Below are 24,071 nucleotides of genomic sequence, written 5' to 3' on the forward strand. Positions count from 1 at the left end.
GTTGCTAGAATTTTCCCTTTCCCCTCCCCCCATTACATTAGCATACCCGACAATCCAATTCATCTTAGACATTTCCTAAAAGTCCACCTAAAAAGAAGCTGAAGCGAGCAGAGAACAGGTGTGTGTAAGTGAGTGTGTATGTGTGTGTGTGTGTGTGTGAATTGACCTAACTATATGAATGTAATAGGAAAGGCCCTCATATACCCAAGTGCAAGGAAGAACAGAAAAAGGAATCTGATATATGTGGGATATTTGGGGTAAAAGCAATCAGAGTGAATTACAGCAAGAACTCGCAGAGAAAATATTGTACACACACACATACGCACCCACATATAGTCTTTATCAAGCACCCACAATGAGCAGTGAAATCACAATGCCCTAAGGTTGTTGGAAGAAAGTATTTAACCTACTATGAATGGGTCATTCAGGGGCACATCAGGGCCACATTATTCTGCAGCAGAAAGCTGACTATCAAAGCCTCTGGGATGGACTGGAAGAGGAAGACAAACTCAGGTAAGTCATTGGCCTCCCTCCACTCTTGTGTGGGCCCAAGGACTAAGAACTCCTGTAGCAACTGTCCTGTATTTCTAAGATGATTTGAAACTTATGATTGCTATCTGACCCTTGAATTCTTTGTACCCTTAATCTAACTACTTAAGTATCTATTGCTTTAAAGGTGGAATTCTGTTCTCTGATTCCTGTAATAACTATCATTGAGGGTCTTCTATGCTTCAGATGCAGATAACTAATATACCAGTTAGTACTCAAAACCGCCTTTAAAGGCATCATCAATATTTTATGGATGCAGAGAAAAAAGTTCAGAATAGATAGAACTACCCACCTCGCATGTGCCACTCCAGGATTTGAACCCAAGTCTCAAGTATAAGCATTCTTATACTCTTTGCTCTCTCCCAGTGTAAAGACTACTTTCTGCGACTGGCTCCCTCAAAACGGCTTAGTTTTTCTTATGCATTTTCCATAGCACCCTATGTTGGCTCTATCTTAGCATTTATTCATTCTTTTCATTTTACTGATTTTATCAAATACCGTTATTGAGTACTTAATTATATGTCAGGCACTGTGCTGGAAAGTGCAATTTCCTTAGCTACAGAATAGAAAACGATGTATCATCTACCTACCATGCTATCTCTATCTCTGAACTTTAAGGTCATGAAGAAAGAGACTGTGGCAGGGTCCCCTCCATCCTTAGGACAGGACAGAGCACCTGGCACAGAGCAGGAGCTCACCAAATGTTTTTTTGAATACATTTTAATGCTAATATGGTTTTGATTGTGGCTTTATGAGACAGCAGTGTTCATATCTAAATCTCCGTTAGGAAAATGCTTAGTGAAACACCATACAAGATAGAATTTAATAAATGGTGAATTGCAGCCTTATTTTCTAAGACTATACTCTGGCTGAGGTCCCACTTAGAGCCACATTTTTTTGTGTTTCTGAAAGATAGAAAATTGGTCTGCTTAGTTTCTTCTCTAAGTTCTGAAGTCATGCTATTTCTCTTTGAAGTCAGCCAAACTGTCTGAAGCCTCACTGATCTGTGGGCTACCAGATCATATCAAGTGATCAAGTGTCCAGGGTGACGTGGCCATGCAGGACTATTCTGGGCTTGGTCCAGGGAGGAGAATGCTGACACTTAGAGGGTGTGACTGAGTCCAGAGCTGTGATCAGCAGCCCAACTCAGATGCCCTCTTTTCAGAAAAAGAGGTCGAGAAGCTAGAAATGGTTCATGACCATCTGACCTAAATGACTACAGGGTTTCATAATGTGTATTCTGAAGAAAGATTAGATAATTCCTTATTTTGCCTAAGGAAAGAATATTTTAAGTGTGTATAATTGCTGTCCTTGGCAAGTTAACTTCTAGTCTTTATTTATTTTTTTTTTACAAACAAAAGGTTTCACATATTTCTGACTGAACCAGTCTACTAGCTCAGACCATAGAAACAAAGTCACATTCCCAATAAAATATGCCCAACTCTCCAGACAATGGTGGTATTTTCAGCTTACTGTGGTAAGAGGATCATCACCTCATACCAGTTGTCTCAGGTATAATTCTTTATAGACCCAGTTTGGTTCTTCTCCAATGTCACCTCTTAGAGTTATACCTGATTTTATTACCAGTTTTCAGCCAAATCCATTGGGAAGGAAGTTGGGTTTGCTTTTGCTTGTTGGTCAGGGATCACTTGATCCTAAGGGTCTTGTGAGAAGACAAGATGGAGAATAGAGTCAGGCACCCACAAACCCTGATGTCAAAAAAGAGAAGAAAGGGAGAAGTAGGCGGGAGAACATGTTTTCAAGGTACAGTTGTGGGGTGCGGATCTTTCTTGTTCATCTGAGCAGCCTGTGTCTCAGAACAGAGGTGGGCAAGGGAAATCTAAATATGATGACATTCATTCTGTCCTTCTCTATCACATTTGGCATTTTGACACCACTGATTTTGTTTACAACTATGTTACTAACTTCACTAGACTGTGATCATTTTTATTGTATCAATCTAGAACAGTTTGTAAAGATGTATCCTTTGGGGTTGGTGACAGTTCCCAAAGCAGAGCTGGAGGAGATACCATAGTCATTCAACTCTATAGGCACTCAAGATGTAGACTGTCCAAATTTCCCAAGCCAGTCCCTTGCTAATTGATTGCTCTTGGCAGAAAGATGAGGAGGAAGAAGGCTAGTTTTGTACTATGTGGTCAGAAAAGCCGTTTTCCTAAAGCACTGAGACTTTGAACGAGCAGGAAGCAGTGTATGTACACACAATCTGTTGCTCAAGTGGTCTCAAATCATCGGGCATTTTATATCCGAAATCCACACTGGCTCCAAGTATCAGGCTACATAGTATCAGGCTGAACATGTGGATTTTTGTTTAGTAAGAAAATTTTTGCTTTCATTAGCTTTCTGGGTGTTAGGAGAAATCAATAATTCTTTGATACATATTTAATAATACTTCTTGATATGAATATACAAAATCATTCTGTTGTCTTCTCCTGCTTCATTGGATGGGTTGGAGAACTTTATCCAGGTTCCAGCCTAACTCTATAGAAGGGCTGGCACTTGTCCAGCGTGGTCTTTGAGGGTTGCCTATGGTCCACTAACTGCATCAGGGTCTGATTCAACCAATTTGTAGACAGTAAGTTTCAACAGACTTAGGGGGCTAGCAAGGTGAGAGAGAAAAGCTTCTGTATCTCTATATTAACGACACAGAGAGAGGACATTCCTCCAAAAGGTGAGATGCTTATTACCTGTGTACTAAGAGGATTGAGTCTGACATTAAGAAAATCAGTATTCTTGGCTAAAGGGTGTCATTTGAGAGCCAAGATCTATTTCTGTCGAGGTTCCCTGCCATTCAGTCATTAGGTTCAGGCTGGCAATCCAAAAGGTATATTTCTGCCCCTGGGACTTTTGAAGATTGAGACTGCTAGGCCAAGAGTCTAGAGATGATATTCAACAGAGGATACAGGCCAACGTGGAGTTGTTCCTCTATATTTTGAAACTGCTGCACATAGCCTGGAGGGTGTGGGGAAGGGAGAGAATGAGGTGAGGGAAGGCAAAACTTTGGAAGCCAGAGAGTTCTCATCTCAAAGACAATCCTATGACTGCTCTGGTTCCTAGAGACACCTCTGCTGACCACATCCCTGCTCTTTAGAAAACCCCTCCCTTTTTAAATAGCACTTATTTTCCCTGGATCTCTAAGCACTTATAGGCAGGAAGGCAGACAGGCAGTGATCATCAAGGAGAGATAGGAATATGACTCAGATTTCAGGATTTCTAGTCGCACTCCTAAAATTGTCTTTCACCCTTTCATTCACATTAAAAAAGTTAAGATACTTCCTATTTTTCAGTCAAAAATATCACACACACACACACACACACACACACACACACACATACATACCACACACATATACCACATATATATAACTATTTAGATACAGGTTTTGAATAAGGAGAAGGAGAAGCAAATATTATTTATTTATTTTTTTGTTACTGGGAATTGAACCCAGGGGTGCTTTACCATGGAGCCAGTTCTTTTTTTTCTTTTTTTTTTTCTTTTTTTTTTTTTCATTTTGAGACAGGGTCTTGTTAAGTTGCCAAGACTGGCCTGGGACTTGCCATTCTCCTGCCTCATCCTCCTGAGTCGCTGGGATAACGGCTGGGATAACAGACATATACCACCATGCTGGGCAGCAAATATCCTTATATCATTATTTCTGTTTCATGACAGGGAACTGAGGCAATTAATGATGAGGTGCTTTTCCCAGGTAGGTTGTAATAGCACCAAGCATAGAATTGAGGTCCCAACCCAGCTCTTGGGAGGAAGAAAGTGCTGGTTTGTACTAACTGCCTTGAATTCATTCAAACAGTGGGTTCATGTAAATCAGAGGCATCGTTATTAATAATCATACCCTGTGCATCTTGGTTTCCCCCATTATTAACAAATGACAGCATAGTAAGAAAGAGGTTCAACAAGATACAATTAAATTTACTTGAGCATTTGTAAAATAGATGAGTTTCAAAAGTGCTGAGTGGTGTAACACACTAATAAAATTAAAAGAATATAGAAACATAGTTTGAGACATATTTTTGGGTCCAAGTTGCCACAGCAGTATCAGAATTCCTGCTGAGATTAATCTGGAGAGAGATGAATAGGGAACACTCTGGGGAGAAGGTGAGGAATATTTTAAAGGTGGAAACTGCTACCTTGGAGATTTTAAATCTGGCACACTTGATACTTCTCAAGGAGTCTCTCCCTGCTACAAATAGCAAGGACATGAATACCAAAGAGAACTGTGTCAAAGGGAGCCAGGCTTACCTTCTGGGGTCTGCTGCGTTGGCCTTCCTGGATGTTGGGCTGCAACCCCAATCCAGGGCAGTGCAGGGCATCCAAACAGCCCTCCAAATTGTGGGGGGAGTTAAGTACTTTTGTCTTTTTGATATTCTTAAGTCTTAAATATTTGCTGTGATATTCTGATTGCCCACCCCAATTCTGGACTTTTGGGTTTGTGGGACTGTGGATGTACATGTCTTACTTGACATACTCACATGTTCTGAATGAGGATATCCTGTGTTGATTTTGCTCCTATTGGTACTTAGCACTGTACTTGCCACATAATAGGAGCTTTACACGTGCTTATTTATTCTGTACTCTTCTGGGACTTTAATACTGTACTGGGTCACAGTGTTATGGAGCACAGACCAACGAGTTGATTAAATGCAGGCAATCAATCTTTAATGCATGATTTTCCTTTCCTGTCATGAGCTCAATTACCCAAAATCTACATCTTAAAATTTAGGGAAAAGTAAGAAAAGCTCTAAGGTAAGGAAGAAGAAAGGCACTCTGAAGATAAAACAAATAAAAATCTGGCTCTTGTTCTGATTCTGCTTAAAATGTGAACAGCATTTGGGGTGCTTTGAGGAAAAATGTAGAGTTCTACCTGTTAATATCTTTTTAAAAACAAACAGGAAAACATTAGATTTGAAAACCAAACTAGGGGAGGAAGTAATTGGTGAGCAATACCTTCTTCACCCTGACTAATCTACATATGTATATATCTCTGAACTCTGATGACTTGTTTTCTGCAGTGCAGGAAGAATTAATTGAAGTGTCAGGAAACCAGCTTTGTTCAGAAAATTCATGGAGAACTGGCAAGGTGTCTACAGACCAGGGCAGGGAGTGTGAAGATGAAGGAAGGAATATTATATATTATTTCTTTTCTGTTGAAAACAGGGAGATATTATTCTGCAAAACACCAATGCATACAATTAACTTCTTTGTCCTTTTAGGGAGTAAAAGCAGAATTATTATCACCTGACCTGCTTGGTCTTCTTTGAGTCCTTTTTGTGGTCTGGTGTCTCCTTCCTCAGTGCCCCCTCTGCACCTTAAGCCTATCCTACACAGGACATGTGGCACTGTGATTGTAATTATGACATTGTGAGATACATCACATTAACTCCCAGTAAATGTTGAATATAAAATGAGTTAAGTCAACTCAAAGACAAATTAAGCGCTATTAGATAAAATACAGCCATGTCCAAAATTAACAAAGAAAAGTGGGGGTTCAATTAGATCCAGATTTTGGACTCGGTCAAGTGGAATGGAAAAGGGCAAAGAAAAAGCTTCAGAAACTATGAATCTTCCATCTTCCATGGTGATGCTGAAGTCTTGCCTGCTAAGTTATGCACACAGAGTTGGAATCTGGCCCTAGGGAAAACCAAGGGCTGACATATCCTTGTCTGGTCTGCTTACTTGAACTTCAGGTTCTATTTCTGTTTATAGTGGTCCCAAGACACATGACCCAATGGAAGAAACGCAGAACTGAAATTTAAAAGATGTGGGTTCTCCACTTAGCTTTGTCATGGTGACTTTGGACAAGATATTTCACCTCTCAGATCATTTGCTCCCTCAACTATAAAGTGAGGATTGGACTAGATGAACTCTTACAATTCCCTCCAGGGAAATTTTAGAATTGCACAGTTCCTCATTTTCCTGGATTCCATTTTCTTACAAGAATGTTTTGTTAACATAATAGATGGAATTTAGGTTTAGAAAATAAATACAGCCTCTTAACTGGTGTTAAAAACAGCATAGATTCTGAATATACAAGACAAAAAATAAAAACATTAAGAGTTTTAGCATGGTGGAATTATTCATAGCAGATTGGATTATGCAAAAGGAGATCAATATTTAACTGTCTACAAAATCTCCTGATACTTTAGTGGAACAAAAAAAAATTGATAATATATTTGGGTGATAAGAAGGTGTATTGTTGAGTAGAGACAAAAATTTTTCATGGCATTTCATTTAGAGGAGAACTGAAGTACAGAGAGAATAGCTAACTCACTCAGGAACACACTGGTATCCTGACCCCTACCCAAGCATGTTGTCTGAATTTGCCAATAAGGGAATCACCACAACTTCTAATGAACGTGACGTCCTGGCCCAGTGCAATTGTGCAGTCCTGGGCCATCTTCACTCTACTGATCTCTGCTGAAATCAGACCTGCTGAAAATTTCTATAAATGTCAATCTTTAGGGGCTGGGGTTACGGCTTAGTGGTGGAGCACTTGCCTGGCATGTGTGAGGCGCTGGGTTCGATTCTCAGCACCACATATAAATAAATGAATAAAATGAAGGTCCATTAAAACTGAAATATATGAAAATAATTTTTTTTAAAATGTCAACTTTAGAGAAAGTGACTATAAGAATGACCCAGAGCTCCTTAGATTTCCAATGGTCAGACACTTCCAGGGACCTTGGGTCAGGAAACTTAGTTTCCATTCCAAGTTTCCATTCTATTCTGTCTGTCACTTCATTTATTTTCACATAAATTTCCTTGTTTAGGAGTCAAAAAATTTATGAAAGAAACTTATAAAATGTAAAATAATCCCAGGTCGATATATATGAAATTTTATTGGAAGTGTATTATTTAGTATTACTAATTATCTAAAGCAATTACTGTTACCTAAATTTTAAATGTTCATTTATTTGTGTATGTATATACTTACATATATATACACATTTATGTATATATTTAACTATATTTATATATAAAAAGGTGTATATATGTACACACGTATACTAGTCTTACAAAAATTACATAAATGTGTGTATATATGTATGTATTCATGCGTATATGAATACATGTATATATAGAAGTATATATGTATAACATATATCTGCCAGTCTAGATGGGAAATCTGTTCTGAAATCAACTGCTGCTTTCTCTTCAGACTTGATATAGAACCAAGCTAGCCATCCTCGATTAACACAGCTTCCTCCTGGGAAAAGTCACAGAATAACTTTATTGATTTCCCTTTACCTTTCTCCACATTTCTCCGCTGAAATGTTGTCTTAACTCTTAAATGTAAGAGCAAAAGGAAATGAAAATAAAAGTAAAAATGAAAACCTTTGTTTCTTTAGGATCATGTTGATTTTCTTATTTTCTTAAAGAAAAATAAAAACAGGGTACCTATGTGAGGTGTGTATGTGGTAAAGAGAGGATGACATGTTTCCCAGGATTTTTACACTGAAACCTGTGCTTTATACACAATGCTTTACTAAGTACTATGTAAATCTATTCTTCTCCTCATTCTCTTATGACTTGGCCTGCCATCTTTGAAAACCACCAAGACTTTTTTTTAACCAACGTTCCCTTCCGCACTTCCAGGAGCATACCCAAAACACAGGAATATAGGGAAGGTTTGTTTCTCATTATTTTTTCCCCCAACCTTAAGATTCCAGGCAAGACTAAGTGGTGGTTGTCCTTATTTTTTTTTTTTATTTACTTTTTTAATGAAGGAAATTCTTTACTTACAAAGACTTCAGGAATCATTGGTATAATTTAGAAGTTTCCTTGATGCAATTTTAGAAATGGAGAAAGGAGGACGTCAGACTGTGTGGTTCTGTTTAAGATTACAGGGGCAGAATAACCAAAAGTTTCATCCTACTCTTCTTCCAGTTTCTGAGCTGCCCTGTGGGCTCAGTTGCAACTGTGGACCGGTAGGGTCAGGGCCGTGGAAAGAAGCAGAGAGGAAAAGGGGACACTGGAGAGGCTTAAAGTAAAAGCTTTAAAAATGTCTTTTCCATTTGCTTTGCTTTTTTTCTCCACAAATTTAGTTCTACTTATTCTAATATCTGAGTTCATAAAAGGCTAGTAGATTTTCTATTTCTAGAAGTTCCCTTTTTAGCATCCGTAGGCTTATTTATTTATTCTGTTTTGCTTTTTTATAAAGAGAAGGAAAGGACTGACTTATTTACAACATAATCACAATCTGATTTTTCAAATAAAGATACCTAGTGAAATAAAGGGTTTATGTTATTCAAAATTGAAACCTTATACGAACTACCACACAGAAACAAGCTCACCAAAAGTACAAAAAGAAAATAACCTTATGACTACACAAGGTTACTCTGATGCCCACGCCGAGAATACAATGCAGTTGAGTAATTTTAACAATATGACAGCTATCTACTTCCAATGGACGATGGAGATATACTCAACTGCAAAAGAATAGCAATGGGCTATGCTGTTCTGAGGTTTAATCACAGTTTTCTTTGTCCATCCTATGGATTTCCAAACCATTTTATTCTGAACTAGACAGTTTATCTTAATTTTATTGTATTATTTCTTTGCACGACTTGGGCCAAAAATACAGCAGTATGGAAAAATTATGGGTTAAAGTGTGTAGGAAAGCATGCCAAGAATTGAGTTGTCCTGTAGAGATCACATTCCCTTCTGTGCAGTGCAGTGGGGCAAACAGGGGTTGGGGTCTGGTTTAATGTCTTGCTATGTCTATCACGACTGTTCCTTTCTTAAGGAACATGCAGTTTTATCCTGGTTAAACAGGAAGGTCTCTGGTGCATGTTTCCAGGACACATCTCCTTTATGTGCAGAGAAGCCAGGATTATACCTTGGCAGAGGAAACCCTGTGTCCTCAGGCAATGTAAGTCATTTGTTGAAATCCATGAGAACACTGGCTGTGAGCATCCATTTGCCTCTGAATAAATGGAGCTGCCAAATGCCCTTCCTATCCAGGCAGTGCAGAGCACATGCCCAGCTTCTAGGACTACTGGAAAGGTCTTTCCTGGTCCTCTACTATATACCAGTGGAACACAACAAATTCACCATAATTTGAAGCTATCATGTAAGAAACTCCACAATTTAACATCCATTCATCTATTCTATTCATCCATCAAGATTTTATATGGCTGCTCTCATACGGACTGTGCTTTGCCTAAGCACAGTGTTAGGTGGAAAGAAAAAAAAAAAAAAAAACTGTCACATCCTGCACTTCTTTTCTTCCCAAATCCTACTATTCCTGGAATTTCCCTTGTTTTCAAGTGATTACTCAGAAAAATCCTCAACTGAAAATCACTTCTAATGGTCCTGAATTATTCTATCTTTTTCTCTTGTCTCCATGAACTATATCACCTGATCCAGGTTGACCTGCATAAGTGTTTCTAATTGTGATTCTAAGCCTCAATGATATCTTTCCCTTAACAAGTTTAATGCGTGGATCATAATGAAGTCAAATATACTACTTATAAGCTGAAAGATCCTCACCTTGACTTTTGAAACCTAGAAAGTAGGGATGCTTTTTACATTTTCCCCCATGATGTGATGAAACTAAGAGTACTTGCTTCACTTCTCAGAAAGAACCTAGAGCTGCAGATGCCTAAGGAGTCATTGCAACTAAGACTAGAATGTCAAGAAAGACTTGATCCTGTTCTCTTTTTTAGTGCTTATAACACATAAAGAATCACACTTGCCATAACAGACCTCAGGGAAAGATGACCAGTGCCTCAATAATGTGCTGCAAACAATTCCTGGAGAAGTATCTAGCTCCTGACCATAGCATTACATACAAATATATAAATACAATGCTATTACTTTTTGTTTTTCACTTTGGGAAGACTTCAGAAAGCATGCTGTCTCAATAGGTAGTCTGGAGTCAGAAAAATTTTAAACTTGCCTTTTCCTCCTTGTTCTTGGACTGAGTATACATTGGAAAGATGGCACACTATTTACATTGTTAATGGGGAAGAGCCTGGTAATCATAAAACAACTTAGATCTAGAGGATTATAGAGTACCATTGTGTTGAGAAAGAAAAGAGGCCGAAGGTACAAGCTTCCTAGCCAAGAAGGAACTGTGGGATCAGATCTGGTGTTTTACAGAGCCTGTACGGAGGCATGATGAGAAAGAACATGGTTTGCACAAACAAGCCCACAGACCTACCTCAACAGAACCTGTAAGGAAACATCCTCCCCTTTCACACCAAGCAGTGGAGACTGCTTGAGTTATCCTGGCCTTGGCTTCTTAGTTTCCCTTATGCCATTTGAATAGGAACTCAGGAAACAATGATGCTCCCAACTAACCACAACCATAATGGTGGCATTTGATATCAGCCAAAGAATGCCAGCGTTATAGAATAGTAGGAGACATCAGGGAGTTATGCAGTATACTTTGAGATCAAGTCTGTTTTGATCTTTTATGCTACTTCTGTTATTTTCATGCTAGAGGCAAAACACTTATCCAGGGAAAACTTTGGAACTTTTCTAAATTTACAGATTCTAACACTCAATCAGAGGGACCATGGAATGTTCTTGTCTAACACAGTTTAAAACTAACTTTGGAATATCCATCAAGTATCTTCCAGGAAACCAAGAATGTGGATAACAGGACTGTTTAGATAATGGATTTGAAATCCAGGCCTGTCACTTAATGACTCTGTAAAATGGCAATATTAATATCTTCTATGCCTAATTATTTGGGGGGTTAAAAGATTAAATACTACAAATTATCACATTGCATGGCACATAATAAACTCTTACTATGATTTGAATATGAGTTGTCCCTCCAAAAACTCCTATGTCAATGTAGAGACATTGGAAGGAGGGGAAGTGATTGGATTGTGAGAGCTGTAACCTAGTCCAGTCCATCCTGCTTAATGGACTGACTGGGTGGTAGCTGTGGACAGATGGAGGAGATGGGTCACTGGGGATGTGCCCTGGAAGGGTTGTTCTTACCTGCCTTTTAGTCTTCAGAAATCAACATGGGAATCTTTCTGCTTTTAGGTAGTAGATGTGACTTCATTGTGGTCTACACATTAAACTTGTTAAGAGAAAGGCATAGTTGAGACAAGAGGATTGTTCCCCTCTTCCTTCCTCTGTTTCTTGGCTGTATGTGGTGAGCAGTTTTCCTCTGTCCTGCCCTCTGCTATGAAAGTCCTGCCTCACCTTGAGCCCAATGCAACGGAGTTGGACCACCATGGACTTAACCTCTGATACCCTGAGTCAAAATAAAATTTTCCTCTTCTAAGTTATTCTTGTCAGGTATTTTGATCACAGTGATGACAAGCTGACTAAAACAGCACCTAAAAAAATTGGTTCCTATTTCCCACTCTTTATTGTGCATGCTTTCTAGATTTCCATTTTACTACCCTTCTGTGAATTAACAAAATACTGGTTTTCTGTGGATGGAATATGAACAATGAATGACACATTCCAATTTTGCAAAAGAAGCTGATAGTTCACTGAGGAAGTTAGAAACACCTCAGTGTGATCATAAATTAGACAATGTTAAGTGAAATAATTTAGTTGAACATTTTTTGAAGGGTGCATATTATTATGTGCCAGGCACCATACAAAGTGATAGAGATTCAAAGATATACAGGATGCAATCAATGAACTTCTAGGTTTTTAATTTAATATAGGAAGAGACATGGTTGAACTTCAACAGCAGGTGGAGATATAAATGATACTGGATAAAGGAGTGACATGAAGTGTGAAAAATCACTTCTGTTGGAAATGTTAGGAAAGGTTTTCCAGAGGAGATATAATTCAAACTCAATATATAAAAATAAGTAGGTTAGTGTCAGATAAAAGGGACAAATTCTATGAAGAAGACAACTTACTAAAGCTGACACAGATGAAACAGAAGCTCTAAATAGCTTTATATTTATTAGAGCAATTCAATTTGTTATCCAAACCTTCCCACAGAGAAAACTTCATGTTCACATGGTATCGCCGGTACTTTGTATCAAATATTCAAATAAGAAATGACACACTGATCTTATCAAATGCTTTTAGAAAAACAGAAGCAGAAGGGATACTCCCCAACTCATTTTTTAACCAAAATCAGACAAATAAATTCCATGGCAATTACAAACCAATATCCTGCATATTCATAGATGGAAAAAAAACTAAACATAATTTTAATAATGTCTAAAAAATACATCATGACTAATTAGGGTTAATTCCAGGAATGTAAGATTGGCTCCATATTTAAAAATCAATGAATGTAATCTACCATATCAATAGACTAAGTGGGAAAAGCATATTATCATTTTAATATATGCATAAAAATATTTGATACTATTCTTTTTTATTTTTATTTTTTTTTAGTTCTGGCGCCTGAAACCAGGGGCGCCTAACCCTGAGCTACATCTCCAGCCTGTTTTCAAAATTATTTTGTATTTTGAGACTGGGTCTTGCTCAGGTTGACCTCAAACTTAAAATCCTCCTGCTTCAGACTCCCAAGTAGTGGGGATTACATTTATTCACTTTTTATAAAAAAATGTACCTCTCAGTGATAGGAAGAGAAGGAAAGATTTTGAATCTGATAAAGAACAGTTTTCAAAATATTTATTGTTAACATCATATTTGATGGTGATCTATAAAATGATTTTCCCCTAAGAGTGGAAAAAAAGTAAGGATGCCTACCTACTCTATGTCTATTTATCATTGCACTAGAGTTTCTTAGTCACTGCAAAAAAAAGCAAGAAAATAAAAGGCATAAGTAGAAGTGAATTATGTCTATATTTGTAGAAGTATGAATGCTTGTGTAAGCAGAAAATCTTAAAAGAATCCACAGAACAATGACTAGAATTGAAAACTGTATTTGGTAAAAATCACAAGATACAAAGTTAATACACACAAGTCAATTGCACAGTTCAGTCTAAAATTTATATGGAAAACACAAATTCTAGAATTTTCAAAGCAATTTAAAAATAATGGAGGTTCTATGCTGTTTTATTTCAAGAGTTATTCTATGTGTAGAATAGTAACAATAGAGGGATATTAGAGGAAAGAAGAGACAAACAGATCAATGGAACAGCATACAGTCCAGAAATAGACCTATACTGTACTATTAATTGATTTTTGACAAAAATGCCAACAGAACTCAGTGGGGAGAGGAGTTGTTCCAGCAAATGGTGCTAGAACAGCGAGGTGGCCGTAGAGAAAAGAAAGAATGTTGGCCCTTACACTGATACAAAAATTAACTCAAAATAAATAATGAATATTAATGTAAAAGCTAAAATTCTAAATGTTTTAGAAGAAATCACTGGAAAAAATCTTTGGAGTTTTGGGGGAAGGCAAAGATAATAAAAATAAGACCCCAAAACAAAGAATCATAAGAGAAAAATATTGATACATTGGGTTTGCTTGAAATTTAAAACTTTTGCTTTGGGAGGTTACCATTAAGAAAATTAAAATACAGGAGAGGGGAGAAGGAAGCGGAGATGGGAAAGGGGAGGAATTGCAGAAATGAAATTGACCAAATTATGCTGTGTGTGTGTGTGTGTGTGTGTGTTTGTGTGACTACATCATGATGCATTCCATTTTCCTGTACCTCTATAATGCACCAATTAAAAAACAATAAATATATAGAAGGAAGAGTAGGGCAAGGAGGAAGGGAGGGAAAGGGGAAGGGCCAAGGATTGAAATAAAGCAAATTATTTTATATGCATCCATGAATATGTCCAAACTAATCCCACTATTATGTATAACTATAATGCACGCATTAGAACATTTTTTAAAAAAAGAAAATGAAAATATACACCATAAATTGAGAAAAAATGTTTTCAATACATGTGAAATGACAGACTAATATTTGTCTTATGTAAAAATCTCTCATAATTCAATAATAATAAGACAAACAACCTAAGAATAAAGAAAACTATTTAAAGAAATATTTCATAAAAGAAGATATACAAATAGCCATTAAGCATGTGAAAAGATGCTCAAAATTATTAATATTAGGAAAAGTAAAATAATAATAAGATATGATGATATATACCCATTAGAATGGCAAAAATTAAAAAACTGACAATAATAAATTGTCAGTATAATAAAATGATAGAGAAGCTGGAACTCACATATATGCTCTGAGTGGGAATGTAAAACAGTAAGCAACTGTGGACAAGAGGCAGTTTCTTAAAAAGTTAAATATACATCTGATATATATATATTAATCCAGCAATACCATTCCTAGAATTTTCCAAAGAGCAATAAAAACATGTTCAGACAAAGACTTTATGCAAATGCTATCACAGCTATATTCTCTGCACCAAAAAACTGGTAACAACCCAATGTCCACCAAATGGTGAATGATTAAACAAATTACAATATATCTGTACTATAATGAAATAGTATTCATCAAGAAAAAGAAACAAATTACTTACACATGCAACAGCACAGTTGAGACTCAAAATTGTAATAGTGAAGGAAAGAAACCAGACACCAAAGGTTACATATTGTATGAGTCCGTTTGTATATAACTGTAGAAATGTGCACTAATTTCTAGAGAGAAAAGTAGATCAGTGCTCACCTACACCACAGCCAGAGGGAGAGATGAACTGTGGCGCTCAAGGAAAGTTTGGAAACTGATGAAGGTATCTTATATTTCGATGGTGGTGGTTTTATGGATGTAAATCCTGTCAAAACTCATGAGTTACATACTTAAGATGGAAGTGACTTTTCACATGTAGATCATGTCTCAGACCTCAGGGGAACTTTGCCATTTCTCCATGACCACCATTCACTGGCAAAGAACTTACAGGGAGATCTGGGTTGACTTTTAATTTTTGTGAGTAAACAAACCTCTTTCTTTTAGATTGGACATCAGCAATCTATTTCAGTGACCTGAATCTAGCCCGCCTTCTGTTTTATTGGAACACAGTTATACCAATATCTTATTCTTTAGATTTTTTTTTTTTTTTTTTACACAACAGCCAGTTTGAGTGATTGTAATAGAGATCACATGGTCTGCAAAGCCTAAAATATTTACTCTCTGGTTCATAGAGATGTAGTTTGGTGGTAGACAAAAGACAGATAGATATGAATGTGTCCTATTTGCATGGAAGTCATGTAAGAAAAAGAGGAAGTCTGCTTACAGGAATGAGTAAGAATGGCAAATTGGACTCAAGAGAAAAATATCCATGTCTAACAATATGAATCAACAAGAACAACAAAAGTGAATGGACCATGAGTCAAATACAGTCAGCTTTTGAGTCCTCAAACCACCTTGTATTAATCAAGCCTACTAGAGCCAAAAACTTTAGGAAGACTAATTTCAGTGAAGCTTATTAAAAAGAGCAAGGGAGTACCTTCTCAGTTATGCCAAAAACACCTTGCCAAATTCCCCTTTCTTGGGTCTAAACTAAGTGGAATCAACGTCCTTTCTGTTCACAAGGCACAGTCTGTACCTCAGTTTGGTGTCTTGTTCATCATGAAACTACTCTCAATGCCAGACTTTCTTCAAACATAATGAGAGCTTCTCAGGTACAGGCGGGGAATGGGTGATGTGTAGAGCAAAGAACTGCCCCTGGTTCTGGAAGAAAAGGACAGGTTTAACGCTGGATCTCGACTCTACCAGTAGGAGTGAATGTGCCACGCAGGGCAGCTGCTTAACTTCTCACACCCACGGCTTCCTCATCTGTAAAATGGAAATAATATTTCCTCTATTACGGGGAAATGTGGTATGTGAACAAGTCCAAAGAACAATGCAGCCATGAGAAATATTTCAACTCTCCTTCCCCATCACCACTAAAGTTATAATCGTCTTAGTTAAGGTGAATTTTATTTCAGCCATCCCCAGGTGATATCGACCACCACTACATTCTAGAAAACCTCTCTTAGGTGTGTATTTGGGGAAAGAGAGTGATAAAGTTCTAGATTGGCTTTAATTTAATTTTTACCTAGATACATGATTTTTGTCTCTTCCAGGAGAAGCGTATTTCTCTTCTATGTCTTGTAAAATGTCTGAGGCATTTCCCTAATAACTCACTCAGTATTCCTGATATTGAGTGTGTAGTCATTGGCAATGTTAGTTTTAAAAAATGTTTCTTTAGGGGGCTGGAGTTGGAGCTTGGTGGTAGAGTGCTTACCTAGCTGTGTGAGGCACTGAGTTTGATCCTCAGCACCACATAAAAATAAAGGCATTGTGTCCATGTACAACTAAAAGATATTTAAAAAAATGTTTCTCTAAGGAAGAAAATGTTCTAGAAAATTCTTTCTTCTCATGATGTCATCAGGAACCTTTGTAGACTTGAATTCAAAAATTCTCCCATCTTGAAATCATTTCACTATAAGGGAAAGGCATCTCAAATGCCAACAACCCAGAGGGCTGGGGATGTAGATCAGTGGTAGTGCACTTGCCTAGCATGCCCAAGGCCATGGGTTCAATCTCTAGTACTGCAAAAACAAACAAACAAACAAACAAAAAACCCACAACCCATTCCATAATTTTCCAGAAGAAATTGAGCAATTAACTTAGAAATATTGGTTCAGTTCAGTACCAGCAATGAGGCAATCCTTGGATTGAATCCTCTCTATTCCTACTTAATTGAGGAGCAAGATTCATCTTTGAACTCCTGGGTGGCTATGACAATCCTGAGGTTGCTCTAAGTGGAGAGGAAATCTTTCTTTACTAAGTCTGATTTTCAGCTTGCCTGTGAATATATTCCCATTTATCACCTGCCTATAAATTTTAGAATCCTATGTTTGTTTAGACTTGCCCCTATCTTGTAAATTATTGCTCTGTACCTGAACCTGAATAAGCTGTCACTAAGCCCTTCTCCCTTAATTGAACTTCCAGTCTCGTTTCTTCCAAGACAGCTCTGAACTGCTGCCATTTAGATCTCAGGATGACATTGAGCCCAGGGTCCTCCCCAGGTTGTAGTTTAACTGTGTTTAAAAATGGAAATGTTATGTTCACCGGTTCTCTGCACAGACATACTACAGATGAATGAAATACAAACACTATTCCAATTTGTAGGCAGATTGTCCTATAACTAACATTAACATAAAACAATCTAAATGGTGTTTTTAACTGAACCATTTCTATATCATTTAAAAATAGCCAACCTAGAGGTTATCATTAATTTCAAGTCTTAAAACATGTTTCTATTAAAATAGCGTATGGCAAGGAGAAGGAAGAGGATTACCTAGCTTGTGTACCCAGTAGAACCTAAAAATAATAAAGAAAGAAAGGAAAGCTAACATCACCTGACATATAAAAAGCCTACCTAGACACTGATAGGAACTCATGATTATTCATCAAGAAATGATAACATAAGCTGGTGGAACATGTCTGTAATCCCAGCAGCTTAATTCAAAGCCAGCCTCAGCAATTTAGTGACACCCTAAGCAACTTAACCAGACCCGTGTCTCAAAAGGAAAAAATAAAAAGGGCTGGGGGATGTGGCTCTGTAGGAAAGCGCCTCTTGGTTTCATCCCTGTACAAAAAAAAAGACACAAAATACTTACAGAAGACCTGAAACTTGGAGCCAATCTTGGCACTTCTTAATATTCAGTAATAAGAAAAGGTCATAGACTGCAGAGTGACCCTTTCCCTTTTCTTTACCAAAGGTTTTGTGTATAGCCGACTCTTCAGTGCTTGACTCTCTTGAGCACTGTTCTGTGACTCACTGTGGACAGTGCTTTGCAGAAGCTCTGAAAATGACTGTCTTCAGTTAGTGAAATGAAACCCCTTTGCTCAGGTGTAAGAAAGTGACCTCCAATGAAATTAACAAAATGGTATCTGTATCTATGTATATTTTGGAGCAGACATTCAGGACTAGAATAGGGTAACCTCCTTTTTATAATGTCATATTAAGCTAAATTTTTATTTTCTCAGGCTAGTTACAGTGACATTTGTCATTTCTTCACTTTCCAGACATGAGACTTTGCATTTATCCCCAAATTAGATGTTAACTTGGGACCTAATAATCAATGGTGTGAGTGTAGCAACAGGCCCTCTATTATCCAGAGGTTAGTATTTCTTCAACCTCAACTTCCTGGATCCCAGCCTGGAATGCAAACATGAGTAAATCAAACATTTTTGAACACTTTAAGTGGCAATCTCACTGTCTCCACAATACAGTGATGCCTTCCCTCTACAGTCCTTCCCTCTACAGTCCTCAGAACTGTCTATTGATCCATTTCATTTACACTTATGACAATTCTGGTTAGCTTTTTCCCCAGGTCTGAAGATGCTTTGGAGCAATAAACTCCAAAGGGGGAGATCAACAGAGAGACAGGCCCAAGAAAACCTGGAAACACAATTACCATAGCAGAACACAAAAGACAACTAAACAGCAAAAAAACAGAGAAAGACACCCAGGCACGCAGAAATCACCATGCAGATGAACCCCTAGTCATTGAGTGCTGAGGTGTTGAAAATTGTTTAAAGAAGTCAGCCATGATGGTGTAGGCCAGTAATGCAGCAAGCAACTCAAGAGGTTGAAACGGGAAGATTGCAAGTTCAAGGCCTGCCTTAGCAACTTAGCAAGGCCAGAAGCAACTCAGTGAGACCCTGTCTCTAAATAAAAAAATAAATAAAAATGACTGAGGATGTGTCTTAGTGGTTAAATGTCACTGGGTTCAATCTCCAGTAACCGCCCCCCCCAAAAGAGAGTTCAAAGAGACTGTTCAAAGGCAGGTTTTGTGATACCTGAATAGATAAGCTTTTGTTTCTATAATAGTTTACTTATATGGGAATTGTGCTCCTCGATAAAATAGGATAGTTGTGGCCTTGCTAACATACTTGAAAAGAGACTCATTCAAGCACTTCTATTTGGCCATTTTGCCCTATTTTCTCTCTTGCTTTGGGGTCTAACTACCCAGAGAGGGCAGGCCCATGTGACTTTGGTCTCATGTGTGTATTTTTTGCAGAAACACAATCAGATGTTTAATGAATGTCTGGTAATGTTGATGATCAAGTACTTAATAATAGGGTTTTCTTCAAAGACTGATTAATGGGACTTCAAGTTAACATCTTTCTGTTCTCTCTTTACACTCATTTGTGTGGGGTGGGGATGGGTAAAAGAACTATAAATTGTGTATCCATTGGAAATAAAACATAGAAAGTCTGTTCTATTTAAAAGTAGGTGGGTAATTTTGTCAGACAATTTGCTGATGGTTAAATAAGATATCCAAGATTTTATTCCTATGACTCATTCTATGATTTGGACATATTTTATCTTAGCCAACTTCCTTTTCCAAGATTTTTCTAACCACATTTGCCATTCACAACATCTGAAATGGATCTGCAAAGTTAAGTGATCCTTGGATCAACGGGAAGAATATATCACTTTCGCAATAATCCACCTATGTGCTAGAAAACAAAGGGATGCTGATAGTTGCTGTGATCCTATAGTTCTGCCTTGCAAAAGGGGACCATTTAAGCTTCTCCATGAAAATCTCATTCTATAGAAAACCCTTCTCTGTGTTAAAAATGGTGACTCTTCAGTCTTAGTTTCTCATCTACAAATGACTCTTGACTCTTCATCACCATTAAGCCAAGCACGAAATGATGAAACTAACCTTACCCGACATAAAATCTACTTACCACTTCCCCTTTTTCCACACTCCGCACTATCATTCTTCCAGATATAAAATGTGGGAGTTATCTTTGCCTTGAGTCTCCTTCTCCCTCCCCAAATCCATTTTTAGTTACAGAGTCCCATTGCTCCTCTACACAGCAAATGTCTTTCATCCATCCCTTCCTCTTCGCTTTTCACCACCATCGTCATCTGAGTTGTTTGCATCCTTACCTATTGGATAACTCCAGTAGCTTCTTTGCCTCTCTCTCTAGTCACTTTATCCCACAGTCCATGTAGAATTCCATCAATAGAATAATCTGCTTTAAATTCTGCTTTTAATTTATCATCCCCCAAACCAAAATCTTCTTTGACAACTTATCTCATTCCATTTCATATTTATGAGACCATGAATGTGAGAAAACTTCACAAGCAATAAAACATTATAGAATTGTCATTCTCAGTAATGTCTATCCCTATATAAGACATAATGCAACCTATTTTTCTTGAAGTGTAGCTTAATTCAGAGCTGCTGGCCAACATGCCTCCCTGGGTTTTAGTTAGGTCAGGATTATCATTGTCAGTGAACATGATAAGTTCTTCCTGCCCACCGCCACCCACACCCACTCTCCTGCCATGTTTCCTTCAGGCATGACCTGGAAGCTGCATGAAAATATAGACAGGAACTACTTTATACCGTGAAATGGCTAGACGTACATGATTTGCTCAAGAGTTCTGTTCTTGACCCCCTGTCTTGTTTATTTTATTAAAGCCTTGAATGAAAATAGATTATATCCTTATCAAATCTGCAGATATTGAAAATGGGGAGAAAATAAAAGCTATGCCAGATGACAAGATCAAAGTTTACAGAGAACTCCCATAAGAGGTCAAAATGAAGAGCACAAAATGTGACAGAAATAAATAAGTTTTGAATGCTAGGTTCAAAACTCCAACTGAATTGGATGGGGGAGACCCTGTGCAATTATTATTCTAGAAAATTTCCAGGGTAGGAGGTCAGGATGAGGGTGAGGGGGGATGAATTATTTATAAGGGAAATGCAAAGAAAGTCAACCATTTTTCTTCCTAAACAGCCCAAACATACTTAGTCTGTATTAATAGAATTTTGTTATCTAGGACAAGGGAGGGACTTAGTTACATAGGGTTCACTGGTTTGACAGCCCAAGAATATTTTCAATTCTTGTTACCATATCAATTGACAAGCACATACATGAGGTACGATGAAAGATCTACAGCTATCATTCACTGAAACAAACAAGTTGTACTCTATTCTCATAATTTGCAATAGTTGTATTCTCCAGTTTCTGTGAATGCCGAATTAGTGAATATGGAAGAACTGCTCCTAGAGGAAGTGCAAGGTTACTGAAAGAAGCCTGTGGTCAGTTTTTTCCAACTGATCAGTACCTAACCTTGTTTTACATGTGTTTCTATTTAAAGACTTCTTATTTAACATATATTGTTGATTCATTAACAATGAGCTCACTGTCAATCATGTGACTCAAGTCTGAATACAGCTTAACTAACATGCGTATTTTTCCCAGTAGGCACAGCACAGCCCTTTAGTACGAAGGAACACCAGATAGCACATTAGCATTATACTTGGAAGCCATTTTAGAGAGCCAAACTATGTGCGAAAAGCACAAGCCTGTGAAAGACATGGCATCAGGTGACACAAACTTTTTCATTTCTCTGCATATGTTCACAAATGACCACAAAAGGTCAACAAATATGAATTTGGGGGTAACAAAAAAATTTTAGTGATTGGACAAAATCACAAGTGTGTAGTCAATGGGTAACGAAGATTGACTATACTTTTAAATACATCTAGCAATTGTGAATTTATAGGCCATTTGTCTTTGGCCAATAAGAAAATACTAGTACCATATCTGCATTCCAATGATAAACTGAAAAATTAGTAAGTAACCAAGAATTCTTCAAGTATCAGAACCCAGCAGAAAGACTGAGGCTTCTTCACTAAGATTAAGACACATCAGGAAAATTTGGTTCTGAACATTTTTTCAGTTTGGAAGCATTTTAATTCTGCAACTTAGTTCTCACTCAGGTTTTGAACATTCCCCCTATTCTGACCACACTGAGGAATTTCCTAGTGCCCTGGCTTCACTGATTCTGATGATATTTAACTTCTTTCCCTTTTAGTCATCAATATGCATGACCACAACCTGAGCTCCCTCAGTATTTAGAACGGCTTCGATTCAGGAAATCCCAACTTAATGGTCATACATTCCACTCTCCACTTCTGTTGAATCTATTCATTTTGTACTTGTGATATAGACACTCCAAAATTCCTACCCATCTCCCTAGCCAATCACTCTCATTGGCTGTCTTCAATGGTGTCTCTACTTAGCCAGGGACAGCTGTGAGGTCATACGGATGCTGCTGCTTCTGACATCATCTATTATCTTTTGACCTTCTACCATCTTTTTATTTTTCAAACCATGAACTCCAGTAATCACCATTTATTTCTTCTGCATCCATTGCTGGTCTACCAACTATTTCTGCAGAAATTCACAGAACCACACCATTTAAATCCAAGATGAACTAAATTATCTAATCAGCCTCAACAATCCTTCACTGCTCTTGTTCTTATGCATCTACTGCTGTGATCCAACCGCACAGATCTGTGAGTATTCCCTCCTCACTACTCACAGTCCACACTCTAGCCTGGCACATAGATAACCTGAGTCCATGATAATAAGTTCTTCACTGGTCTCTGCACATCCTGTCCTGTCCACTTTATAAGCTAATTAATCATCCAAAGTAGACGGTTAATCAACCTATAGGATCCCCATAGCTACCTGGCAAAATTCCAAACACCTTTACACAGTGTTGGAGTCCATGAATTGACTTCAGATTACTTTAAAGACTTTTCATCTACTAAACATATCTGCTAACGATGTCTCAGCCCAATGAACTATTTGCATTCTCAGATTCATCCTCTTGGTCTCTAATCAAGTCCTTTGTTGACACTTTTCCCTTCATCAAGAGTTGTTTGCCCTCTAATCTCCGACCCTCAAAATCTTAGCCATTTCACAAGCCCCAGATCAAAACACACCTCTTCCAGGAAGACAGCTCTGATTCCCCAACTGGAAAGATCTTTTTTCTCAGACTCACCATAGCACTTTGGACTTGGAGCGATACAGTTGTACTGATGAAATAATTGTTTTGTAATAATTTTATTCAGTTCCTATTACAAGTTTTATACAGTATCAAATATAAATGCTCAGTAAAGTGATATTTAATAATTTAATAATGTGTCTAATGTCCCTAATAGGTGTATGTACATATATAGTATATAATGTATATATGTACGTGTATATACATATGTAATATATAATGTGTGTATACATGTAATCTATGAAAAACAGACAAGACTGAATATGGTACAAACACATTGTTAATGGACCATATTTATTGGTAAAGTTGGAAATAGGAAAAAAGTAGTGAATTAATAACTATTAGTAATTAATAGGTAAATCAATTATTAGTAATTAATAATTAAGAGCAGTAAAATAATACTTATTTGATAAGATAAAATAAATTCTGTTAAGAATAGCTGAGAATGAGTGGTTAACTATTACATTTTAACTCTTTGGGCAGGGTTGTACTGAAATTCTCTTAGGTGTGATGATTTATGTACTTCATTCCTGAGATTTCAAAATAAAAGCAAATATAAGGATAAATATATTTCATGAAGTTATAAACTGAACGGACATTGCTGGACACAGTTGGTAGTATAATGGTGCATCCCCTCATTTGAAGGACTTTTCAATTTTGATGAAGTGAAACAAATGTACCTCAATATTTATTCTCCATTCCATTTGCACAGTGAACACTAATGAAATAAATCACCATCATTGCCATCCCTATCACCATTATCATAAAATGTATTCCTTAGTTAAAAAACGGAACATCAAAAA

At 37.4% G+C, this 24,071-nt stretch overlaps 1 protein-coding gene and 1 pseudogene across 1 annotated transcript in view; both read right to left on the bottom strand.

Annotated features, from left to right (window-relative positions):
• Positions 1-2,071: 2,071 nt before the first annotated feature.
• Positions 2,072-4,896, bottom strand: LOC124959667 (60S ribosomal protein L39-like; annotated as a pseudogene).
• Positions 4,897-9,324: 4,428 nt separating this feature from the next.
• Blid (BH3-like motif containing, cell death inducer) overlaps positions 9,325-24,071 on the bottom strand; it is a 77,607-nt gene continuing 62,860 nt past the window's right edge. Inside the window, 3 exon segments of the mRNA XM_053743274.1 lie at positions 9,325-9,384; positions 9,386-9,498; positions 9,501-9,607. Coding sequence (XP_053599249.1) covers positions 9,325-9,384; positions 9,386-9,498; positions 9,501-9,607 — 280 coding nt within the window.

The sequence above is a fragment of the Sciurus carolinensis genome, chromosome 11, assembly GCF_902686445.1.
Source record: "Sciurus carolinensis chromosome 11, mSciCar1.2, whole genome shotgun sequence".
In the NCBI taxonomy this organism is placed as follows: Eukaryota; Metazoa; Chordata; class Mammalia; order Rodentia; family Sciuridae; genus Sciurus; species Sciurus carolinensis.